The sequence below is a fragment of the Pholcus phalangioides genome, unplaced genomic scaffold (assembly GCF_987345545.1).
Source record: "Pholcus phalangioides strain wild (caught in Gottingen) unplaced genomic scaffold, Ppha-v1.0 ptg000003l_1, whole genome shotgun sequence".
NCBI classification, from domain to species: Eukaryota; Metazoa; Arthropoda; class Arachnida; order Araneae; family Pholcidae; genus Pholcus; species Pholcus phalangioides.
In genome coordinates, this window is record NW_028301596.1 from 9,676,630 (window position 1) to 9,689,241 (window position 12,612).

Sequence of the window (12,612 nt, forward strand, 5' to 3'; positions counted from 1 at the left end):
GATGAGCAGTATCATGACGAATACTTGCAGTTTATAAACGACAATGATGACTAAAGATAATAACATTTTTTTTTACTGAATATTTTTCTGCACTAACCACCAATAATTTTTCACCTACTTTTAACTTAATTCACCATGCCATGATCCAATATCATTATTATTCAAATTTTATGCAATGTTTGGTTGTGAGTTTTACATAACATGTACCTGATATAAAATTAAAATAAACTTTTTAACATTGTAATTAAATCAGATTTTTAAAGGAAAACTTTGTTCCTCGTCTCCTGAAAAATTTCGTTTTATGGACTGAAACAATCTTTCCCCCTGACATTTCAATTGATTAGTATACAGGGTGTCCCAGAACTCTATAATCGCCCATAATTGCATAGATATAATAAAAACCTAATAAACTCATCTATACTAAGTGGATTCTTTTATAGCGAGTTAAAATATGCCATTGTACATCTCATTTATAAAATAGGAGAGACAAATAACTTATTGAACTACAGACCTATATCAATTCTTCCCATTTTTTCAAAAGTGATAGAAAAAACAGCTCATAAGTTTCTTAAATTATCAGAACTATCTAGCACCTAACTAATATGGTTTTCAAGAAGTAAAAATGCAGAAATGGCCATTTTAGAACTAAGTAATTATTTGAACATCGGGTTTAACTACTATAAATATTCAATAACGGTTTTTATAGATTTAAAAAGAGCTTTTGAAAATGTGGACCTAATTATACTAACAGAGCAACTGTCATTAGCTGGTATACGAGGTAATATATTGAACTGGTTTAAAACATATTACTTTAATTGAAAACAAGCAGTTAAAATAGGTGAAGAAAGCAGTACATTTCTAGAAGTAAAAAAGGATACCCCAGGGATCGGTTCTCGGGCTGATTTTGTTTCTTGTTTATATAAATGACATATTCAAACTGAACATAAATGGTAAATTAATTTCTTTCGCTGACGACACAATACTATACGTTGAAGATACCGAAATTACAAATTTACTAAAAAAAAAGTCGAAGAAGACCTATTCAACACCTGGCTTAAGTAAAATAAACTTAAACTAAATATACAAAATACATATGCTTAAAGACAAGAAATATAAATAATTTAACGAACATAAGAATCAAAATCCACGATCACTGTCCATGCCAATATATTTCACAATGTAACTGCCATGAAATTGAAAGAGTTCATGAAGACAACTACCTAGGAATAATAATACAAGATGACCTAAAATGGAACTCGCAATATGAAAAATTAATAAAGAAATTAAGAACATATGCCGCCATTTTATACAGATTAAAAAACACAATCGACAATAACTTTCTAAAAGATTTATTTTATGCTTGGATATACTCAATAGTAACATATGGAATCACTTCTTGGGGAGGTGTTTAGCAAACAAATATTCAAAAAACTAGATAATATATATATAATAAAATAAGGTAACAAACACCGCAGCAAACAATTATTATGCAACAGATGGTATTTTTTCGGCCTGAAATATACTGAGAAATTGAATTTTCTGGATGTTAATGCCGAAACTGTTATTTGGAATCACCTTTCTTCCCAAATATCAGTTTTGGCATTAACATCCAGAAAATTCAATTTCTCAATAATGCAACAGAATGCCAAATCTAACTACAAGACAAAACTGTATTTATAGACTAATAAAATTTTCATTCTTCAACAATAAATGGCTAGAAACAAAACAAAATAGAACCTCATCAGATTGAATAACATATATCAATTGCCGAAAACAAATAAAACGTTATTACAAAAGAGTTATACAAATAATAACATAAGATTCAATCACACTATATTTATATTCTCAATAAACACTAGTCTAGAATCCATACTACAACAATAATAGATCATAAAACAACATAAAATAAATCATTCGAAAAAAAAAATTCAAAAGTATAACGATACCTGCTAATTACGTTCCATACCAACGACAGACATATTAGCATATAGTTTTGACATGCAACATAGAATAACCGAGTTCAGTTAACGACTATACTATATTATATTTATTGAAAATATCAAAAATTTTAGTGTTACAAAAACGTTTAACTGAAAACGTAGTTCAATCCAATAGCCATGTTTCCGTGTTTCTTTTTTTAATCACCATAGCAAACAACAAAACTTGCAATATTCGAATTTAACTCATAAAAGTATTTATTTATTACCAGTTTGTCTATAGAGTAGTGATTCTCAACCTGGGGGCCATATGTCCCCTGGCGGTCCTCCTGGGATATTCTAGGGGGGGCCACGGGAGAAAATCAGAAGAAAGGTGATCCACGACAGGTGGCGAAGGGAGTCATAGAGAGCTGTGAAGAGAAAAGCTTTAAAAGGGAAACATGGTTGAAAAATATTACTACTTTCAGAATTCATCAGATTCGTCCATAGAACCAGGGGCATCTTAACCCTTGGGTCTATGTGGGCATGACCCGGGTCTTCATGTCTATAATAGAGGGAGGGGGGGGGGACTGCACTATAATATTATGGGATCTACTATTATGATTTTCATACGCAAGATGTTACTTTCAGCTAAGTATGGAGAGCCGCCACAACGGTTGATGTGTTGGGAGGGTCGATTTATCGTGCATGTTCGATGGATCGTCCCGATATTTTACACAGACCGTGTTTTACAATATAATCTGACTCCTTGGAGAGAGATGATTACCCACCATTTGAATCCGTGCCTAGCCAGGATTCCAGAGATCAGTCTGATTTATTAAAATTTCATTCGTAATAAAAAAATAGAAAATATCCCACTCTTTGATGAGGGGTAGAGGGGGCTCTGGATAAGACAGGGGGGTGGGGGCACGAGAAAAAAATGTGATCCATGGGGGCTATGAGCTGAAAAAGGTTAAGAAACACTGCTATAGAGGATAGATGGCAGCTCCTGAATTCTATCTTTTCCGCATGTGATGCGTAACGACGGAGAAACAAACAGCATCGCATGATACACTGCTGGCCACCCAAATTGCAACACCAAGAAAGACAAGAGATATCGCAACAATATTTATTTTGTAGATAACATGTTGACCAAGCATCAAATGATTAAATTTATAGACTTCTGTGAAGTGTGGTTCCTGCCAAAATCAGTAGCCAGAGTAGCCGCCATTGTTGGAGATCACCGCTGCCACACGCCTCGGCATTGATTCAAAGAGACTTTGGATGTGTTCTTGGGGTACAGCAGACCAAGCAGCTTCCACGCGTTGCCAAAGTTGATCGGGTGTGGCAGCTGGGGATGTAATCTGGGTCAATCGTTAAGCAACCATGGACCACATGTTTTCTATCGGTGAAAGATCCGGAGAGCGAGCTGGCCAGGGAAGCAATTCAATCTGGCGATTGACGAAGAACCTTTGGACAATGCGTGCCACGTGTGGTCGCGCATTATCCTGTTGAAATATGGCTGTGGGCAAGCCCTGAAGGTAAGGAAGGACAACTAACTCCAACACCTCGGAGATGTAGCGCTGGCTTTTTAAAGTACCGGCAATGCGTACTAGAGGAGTGCGAGAGTGATATCCAATACCACCCCATACCATAATACCCGGTGCAGGACCAGTGTGGCGGTGCATAACGCAGCTGTTCAGCATCCTCTCTCCACGGCGTCTCCAGACTCGAATCCGACCATCGTGGTATTGCAGACAGAAGCGTGACTCGTCAGTAAAGACAATTTCATTCCATTGTGCCGTCCACATCCTTCTTTCATCGCACCATTGGCGGCGGAGACGTCTGTGGTTCTGCGTCGGGTAGACGAAGCAATGGACGTCTTGCGGACAGACCACTCTGCTGTAAACGGCGTCGAATGGTACGCGCAGACACTGGATGATGCGGTACAGACTGAATGTGCTGTACTATGGTTCGTGATGTGGCTGAGCGATCCGTCACTGCCATACGCACAATACGCCTGTCATCACGTGAAGTGGTGCACTGAGGTGGATGCGATCGAACACGTCGGTCCGTCGTACCCTTCTGCATCCAACGATCACATATCCGCATTACAGTTGTTTGGTTTCGTCCAACACGACTACCGATTTCCCTGAAAGATAATCCACAATCTCGGTAGGCCACTATCCTTCCTCTGTCGAACTCGGATACTTGATCAAAAGATGATCGCTGTTTTCTACGAGGCATAATTGATCGTTTTTTGAAAAAACCACAAGAAAAACACAATTGCCGTACTTCAAATCGCCGAAATCTCCAAGCCTTAAATAGCGCTTTGAAGTGGCGCCACAGGCGCGCGTGATGTGTGTCTGCGCTGAAATTCTAATCATTTGCATATCTCACCTTCGCTAATGCATGTTGTAAATTTCATATTATTTGCATGCTTCCTTCAGGGTGTTGCATTTACGGTGGCCAGCAGTGTATATTTGAAATTCGTAAAAAAATAAAAATAAGGGGAAGTCAAATAGAAATGCGCTTTTTTCGTTGCATTACGCTTGGGAAAACAGTCAGATAAAATTTCAAGTTACTCAAAATTTGTAACAGATACACCACTGCAATCTTGAAAAAAAAATCAACTAAAATACGTATAATATTTTCAAAATATCCACGATTTGCGCAGCAGCAACATGGTGTGGACTCAGAATAAATCGTTCAGAAAACCCATGCAGACAGCCGAAATCTTGGAAATACCGTATTTCAGTTTTGAAGATTGCAGCGCTATCTGTTCACGAGTTTGGTGACTAATTTAGGAATTCTTTTTGAATTCAATTCAAGCCATTTCGGCTGAGACGTCTGTACAGGTTTCTGCGAAATTGTTCTGAAACTGCACCATGTTGTTGCTGTAAATGGTAGATATGTTGAAAAAATATTGTATTTTAGTTTTTTTTCTCGCATTTTTCAAATGAGTCCGTCAATTTTGGGACACACTGAAATAACAGAGTTCAATAACATATTCACTTGTCTTATCAAAGTCCATGTTAATTCTATTTTCTGATGTGGTGTTTCTCATTCTAGAAATTTCCGTAAAAACAACATATCCTTCCTACCATGGAAAATAACGAAAGGATTGAAGCTAATGGAACTGTAAGTACATTAGTAAATTGATATATACAAACATTTCTAATAAGTATCAACGTTATTAATGTTGAATTAACTGAAGAAAATAATATTTATATCGATAATACAGATCTTTTTTTGAAGTTTAAATGATTAATGTATATAGATGGATCCATATTGTTTTTGTATTTCTTATTATATGAGGTTTAAAATGCATATTGAAATTTTTAGAACTATAGAAATTTTTGCGGTCAGATATGATTAAATATTTAGAAGAATTTTTAGTAGTGTTATATATGCACATGTGTTATTGCGTGTAATGTGCTATATAAGTTGGGCCAGAAGTTATAGATTTCTATAATTAATTTAAAATTAACTAACCAATGATATAAATGTAACTATGTGTACCTAAATACAATTAGTGGTGAATATCGAATGATCATTATTTTGTAGCCATCGGCTCAAAACAAATCAGGAGAAAGTTGATTACCCCAACCAATTAAAAAGCTCGGATCAAAATTCTTAAATGAAAGTGCCAACAGAGATGTATTGAGAAATTAAGTCATCCTTAATTATAAAACCTCGTTAGAATTCTTTTACGATGTATAACTTTTGCATTATAAATATTTAATCTCCTTATTTCAAAAATCGAAAAAGTTGATACGATTTTTGGACAAGTACAGTATTAATGTTTATCGACATGGCGAACATATATGCACTTTGATACCGTATTATGATTACTTCACAATACGGATCGCAGCTCTCAGGGACGTCACTGAATTTTTTTAAGAATGTTGCAATGATAGAATGTGAATAGTGATGTGCGTATTTTTTGTAATTAAAAGCATATGCCACCCAAACATTTGCACAACTATTACAGCCATATGCAGTGCTATAACTGCCAAAGATAAGGCCATCGGGCAGCGGATTATCATTCAGATCTACATGTGTGAAGTGCACAAAATCATTCAATGGCGGAATGTACACACTTTAAAAGCACCGGTGATCAGGGCTGGACCTTGGATCCTGCGAGTTACGTGGAGTAGAATGCTCCAACTGAAAGGGGTCGATTTTTTGAGGGTGCCAACTGAAGGGGGAAGGGCGATTTTTTATCACCAAAATATATTCGCTTACACTTGAAAAATACCCAGAACTGGTCCTGCCGGTGATCCACAATATATACGAATTTCATCATCATCAGGGCAAGAAAGTCGCAGAAAAGTGTTCGCCATGGGAAGGAAAAAGAAGCGGTAGGTGAAATATCATCAGGGCTAGGTAATCGCGTCATGAACGTAACGGCGTGTGGGGCATGGGGGAGTAGCTTTTTAACGAACAGGCTCATGGGTGCTTCGAGAGTAGAGTTCAGCACAGAATTCAGCAAATTAATTATTTCCATTCATTTGGAAAGTTAAAATTTTCGATTTTTTACTGATCAAGTTTTTTTTTACTCCAAAAAAAATGTATAGAACCAGACAGGACCCAGAACTCGTTGAGAAGGCCCTGGGCACAGCAATGAAATCGCGAACGTATGCATCCCTGGGCGATCAAGCAGCAACCGAAATGATTGCTGGTACAGAGAAGCCGTAGATGCGAGAAATCTGAAAACCACGACTTTTATAGGTCTTTCGTGACAAATCAATTATGTAAGATGATAAGGAAGGAAATTTATCAAAAAAGCGGCAAAAGATGGAGGATACAATTTCCTTGGGGGACGCCATTATCATTTTCATAATCCCCGGGGAGGAAAGTAAGGCAGTAATGTAAGGCAGTCTGTGGGAATTATATTATTGTGATTATTCGGACGGACTAAAACTGCCAAAACAAATTTTATAAAGATAAGTTTTTATCTCCCAAGAATTCCTTTTTTCATTCTATTGTGTGCTTTTTTTTTCACCGGAGATAAAGAGAGATAAAAATGTTTTAACGAGATTATATCCACACACTACATTTTTATCTATCAATACAGCAAGATTTTTTTTTTCCCCTTATGAAAGATATGAAACGAATTGTTCAATTATCTCATGTTCTCTTGACGAGAAGGAAATTAAAGATGGCGTCATAGGTGAATGAACTGATTAAATGTGAGTTTGTTTAATAATGGCCCGCAATCAGATTAGCCGAGTCTGCTGGAAATACGTTGTTAATAAAAGAACTCAAAAAATGTGTTAAAGCTGATTACATAGTACCAACCACTCTAATGTAATCAGGGCTAAGTTTTTAGCTAAATTTAGTTTTTTTATTAAGCTTATTAAAGCTGATCTCAATTAATTGAATAATCATCCATTGTGTTTTAGACAGCACGGTGGGACTTGAAATGATAAAAAAAATTATCTGTAGATGGCGCATTAAATGAGTCAGACATTATTAGAAATTGAAATTTTAAAATTTTAGAAATTATGTTACGTTAATTAGTCATAATTATGATCATATATAAGTTAAGTTACTATATTTAATCATAGTCATATAAATATTCATATCTTTCATGTTTATGAAACTAAACGTTTTCCCCCTTAAATTATATTTCAATGCTGTGTGATTTGCGCAGCAGCGCTTTATTTCCATCAACTGGTGATTTTTCAGTGATAAATGGTCACTTTACCCAACTTTACCAATTACAGGGTAGTTGTAAATATACTGTACTGGCACTACTTAGACGTATGTAGCACCCGTTATGATGGAGGTATTTCGATGAAACTTGGTGTATGGGATATATGGACCACAAAAAGAACGATTTAATAAAAGTTGTAATTAAATTTTTTGACCACCAGGTGAGAAAGTGACGCTTTTTTATCTCAGTTACCTTTTTCCCATGGCCCAAATAGCTTAAATACCATGTTTCAATGAAATACGCCCACCAGAACGGGAGCTGCACGCGTCTGAGTAGTGCAAGTTTATTTATAACCACCCTGTATTTTGGCAATACCGTCAATCTTCGGTTTACAAATGAAGTTCTGGAACGGATCAAGTGAATTATTCACATAACGAAATAATTTTTTCCTTAACAATCGATGTAAAATGAATTAATTCGTTCTTGGGCCACATTTTTAGTTCGAATTTTACAACAGTTTCTGTGCATAACCAATGGCTATCATTAATCCAACACTGGAAAAAACTACCGTAATTCCAAAGAGATGAAATGCTAACTGCAAACGATGCTAGGGCAAAGTCTGGTTTTGTAAATATGTATCATCTATAATCTTAGTGTCAAAAGCCCTCAAAATTTCCGCTTGCAACCCTTCATCTGGCCACAAAATATACTCCAAGCCAAACTGATGGTTCTGTTAGACAATTGCTGCTAAGGTTTGTAAATAAGAACTGTGCAATGTCGGATGATGAAGTATAATGTTTCTAGAAGATACTGACTGTTAGTTCTGTGCCAGATATTATTGCAAATCAACTTTTTAATAAATGTTTCTCTCTTCAGAGCTTTATAAAGATTGAAATGATTTCCTGATCTATGGGATGAATAAAAGAAGTAGTATTTGGTGGTAGGAACTTCACTATGATGAAATATAATTCTTCAATTAAATTCTATCGAAAAACATTTAATCTCAGACTTCTGAAATAAGCTTCTTTCGGGATTTAGACCGTTTTGCGTGTTCGTAAACCGGGATTAGTTCGTAAACCAAGGATTTATTGTAATTGTGATCCCATCAAGATCCTGATTTCTCGTACTTTTCTCGTGGAAATACTGTCGGTTTTATTAATTTTAAGGATTTTGTTGAGAAATGCGAAGTCTCCAGTCGACGCTTCTACGGTCCAGAAACGCACATTTCGCTGCTACTATTTTATCGTATTGAATGTACTAATTACATACCGGGCCGAATGGAATCCTTCAGCAGGCCGGATATATATATATATATATATAATATATATATATATATATATATATTTAAAATACAAAATAACTGGTTTAAACCTAATTACAGCTTGCAGTAAAAATAAAAATTAGCACAGAATAGAAAATACGACTGCATGATAAAATACACAAGAGACAAATTAAAGAGTAACAAAAATTACGCAAAATACAAAAACTCTACACAGATATACATATACAACGCAATCACAGCAAAAATCTTCTGAAGTCGGTAACAGACGAATGAAAAATATCCGGATGTCGAGGAAGCTCATTATAAAATTCGGAAAATCTGTTTACAGCACAGTAATTACCAATATTAGTATTGAATGATTTGACGGCAAATAAGCAATTAGCTCTTGCATTGTGGCACTTAATATTGAAACATATTTAGTTAAAAATGGGTATGCAATCAATTTGGTTAGTCAACAGCTTCTTCAAAAAATAGCGCGAGCAAGTAATCTTCACGTTTTTGTAAACTAATGACATTGAAACTGTTTCGTAGATGAGTGGCAGATAGAATATTGTTATAAGGACCATGTTTTTTTGAAATATAAATACCTTAGGAAATTGTTTTGAATAATTTCAAGATTCATAATATGGCAAGCGTGAAATGGGTTCCGGATAATTGAAGCCTATTCCAGCTTAGATCTTATAAGTGTATTAAAAAGGGATATTAAAGGATTACTATCGTTGAAATCTCTCGACATTCTTTTCAGCAAGCCAAGTTTTTTATATCACACAGAACAAAGATTTCTAATATGATCAGCAAAGTTAAAATTGATACTATAAATAACGCCCAAATCAGTCGCAGTCTGAGCAATTGGCTATTATTAATGCTATACGTAAAAAATATTGGATTCTTTTTGTCAGTGAATGAAAGAACAAAACATTTATCAATATTGAGATAAAGTCTATTAAGTAAACACCATTCGTGAAGTAAAGGCCACCATTTTGTAGGCAATAACATACATCAATACAATCAATACATTTAAAAATCTTCAAATCATCAGCAAAGACATATATCACAACCTTGGCATGTTCTACTACGCCTAAAAAATTTGACTATCCTTTTTTTGAACATGCTTATTTACGAATCAATGTCACAGAATCGACAAGAGATCCTTAACGGTTTCAAATATGTTTGTTTTCCTATAATTTTGGTATTTTGTGCCAATCTCGATTCAGAGTAAATAGTAAATAAAAAGTGGATATGGGGAAAAGATTTTACTGTCAGTAGATTCGTATAAAATAAAAAGTCGAATTCTATCTACGGTCCGTAACTTTATTTTCCTAAACTTTCTTGCTTTTTTTAAGCAAGAAAAAGCAAAGAGCAAAAAAGTAAATGGCAAAACTAGGTGAAAAGCTCATCTTTTTTCGGAAAAGTTCCGTAAAATCCGGAACTTCTACGAATAACATTTTTTTATCCGTGTTCCGCTTTCAAAAATAGGAAGTAATGAAGCGGAAATGACGCTAGGAAAAAAAAAAACGGAAGTATTAAAATATATAGAAAACTGGAAAATATTTCCTTCAATATCGTAATATGGAAAAGTTCCTCGTTGTCTAGTTTTTCTTTTCTCTCCCATCGTTTCGGACGTAAATACATAAAAATATAAAAAAGGGCCCTATATAGAGAGAGACGATCGGAATTTATATGCTTGTGTTCCATTTTTGAATCTCAGCATTTATTTTAATCGTGAGTCCCGTGAAACAAATGACAAAACGGAAACAGCGGAAGAATTCGTGGAATCATATGGACATCGTAAATCAGGGTTTTTTTTTTAACCTTTCAGACACTGCCGGCTTAAACAGAACTTCCCATGAAGCCCGCGGGCCATCACATCAGGTTATACTGTGGTAATTATGATTGTAGGATAGGATCTGAGGATTCACAAGAATCTAATGTACTGTACAATGGCGTTTTAACGGACTGGTCAAACACGGTCCCAAGTATAAACAAGGTCCCGAAATAACTGAAGATTTTCATTCATTCTGAAATAACTTCTTGTACCAATTCTGAAACTATTTTTTGTTCAATTATTTCTTTCTCTAATTCTGAAATTAATTTTTTTCATTCATTCTGAAATTATCTTTTTTTTTCATTCATTCTGAAATTATCTTTTTTTTTTCATTGATTCTGAAATTATCTTTTTTTTTCATTGATTCTGAAATTATCTTTTTTTTTCATTGATTCTGAAATTATCTTTTTTTTCATTTTAATTCTGAAATTATCTTTTTTTTCATTTTAATTCTGAAATTATCTTTTTTCCATTGATTCTGAAATCTTTTCCAGTAGTTCTGAAATTACTATATTTTTATCATTTGCGAATTTCCATGAATTCTGATTCAGAAATTAACTTTAACTTATTCTGGAATTATTTCTCTCACTTACTCTGAAATTATTTTTGTCACTTACTATGAAATTATTTTTGTCACTTACTCTGAAATTATTTAACTTAATAAAAAATTATTTTTCTCTCTTTTCTGAAATTTTTGTTATTTTAGTTATTCCAAAATTATTTATGGTAAAAAAACATACTTTTTTTCAGTAATTGAAAAATTATTTTTATTTGTTATTCTGAATTTTATTTTTTGAAAATTTCTGAAATAATATTTTCTTAAAAATTCTGAAATAATATTTTCTTAAAAATTCTGAAATAATATTTTCTTAAAAATTCTGAAATAATATTTTCTTAAAAATTCTGAAATAAATTTTTTCCAAATATTCTGAATAATTGTTTTCCAAATATTCTAAAAACTTTTTTTTAGCTTCTGGTTTTTTTTTCAGAAATTCTAAAATTACATCTTACCTCTTTCTAATTCTAAAACTAATTCTTTCATTCTGAAATAACTTTTTTCGTTGATTCTGAAATTATTTTTTTCAGTAGTTATGAAAATTTAGTTTATCATCAATTACGAATTTTCTCATCAATGCTGCCATTATTTCTTTCATTTAATCTGAAATTATTTATGCTAAAAATAGTGAAGAAAATTCAGTAATTTAAAAATCATTTCTGTCACTTATCTGAATTTATTTATTTTTTCAAAATTTCTGAAATTATTTATTTTTTCAAAATTTCTGAAATTATTTATTTTTTCAAAATTTCTGAAATTATTTATTTTTTCAAAATTTCTGAAATTATTTATTTTTTCAAAATTTCTGAAATTATTTATTTTTTCAAAATTTCTGAAATTATTTATTTTTTCAAAATTTCTGAAATTATTTCTGTTATTGATTCTGTAATACATTCCCAAATGAAATCTCACAAATTAATTCTGTTACTTATTGTTAATTTTTTTTTCTCAAATTCTGTATTATGATTCTCAAAAATTCTGAATTATTATTATTTTCCGAAATTCTGAAATTATTTTTTCCTTAAGGATATCTCAAGCATTCTCCTAAATTGTATAATTATGTATGCTTCTTAATACCGACTTCTCCCTTCGGCAATAATGAAGTTAAGCTCCCCAAAAAGTGTAATTGTCCCCATTCCCAACTAGTTAAGACGGCCATGGTAACATATCTGATACACGGGGAAAATGGTAATGGAATGCAGACTTCATCGAATTATTACTTTTTTCATTCAAAAAATTGTCTTTTTTTAAACTATTTGCTACAAATTGTCGGTGGTCACGGCGAGAAGTTTTGAGTTTCGTGCGTTGGCGACCCCCTGGTGCAACTAAATACATTATTGACGTTATCAAACATTCCTGATTGATGTCAAC

General features: G+C 33.5%; 1 protein-coding gene across 1 annotated transcript in view; it reads left to right on the top strand.

Annotated features, from left to right (window-relative positions):
* LOC149088022 (high affinity nerve growth factor receptor-like) overlaps positions 1–12,612 on the top strand; it is a 144,717-nt gene that overhangs the window by 98,403 nt on the left and 33,702 nt on the right. Inside the window, exon 4 of the mRNA XM_089252728.1 lies at positions 4,989–5,057. Within this exon, the coding sequence (XP_089108854.1) occupies positions 4,989–5,057 (69 nt within the window). The remainder of the gene's footprint in view (positions 1–4,988; positions 5,058–12,612) is intronic.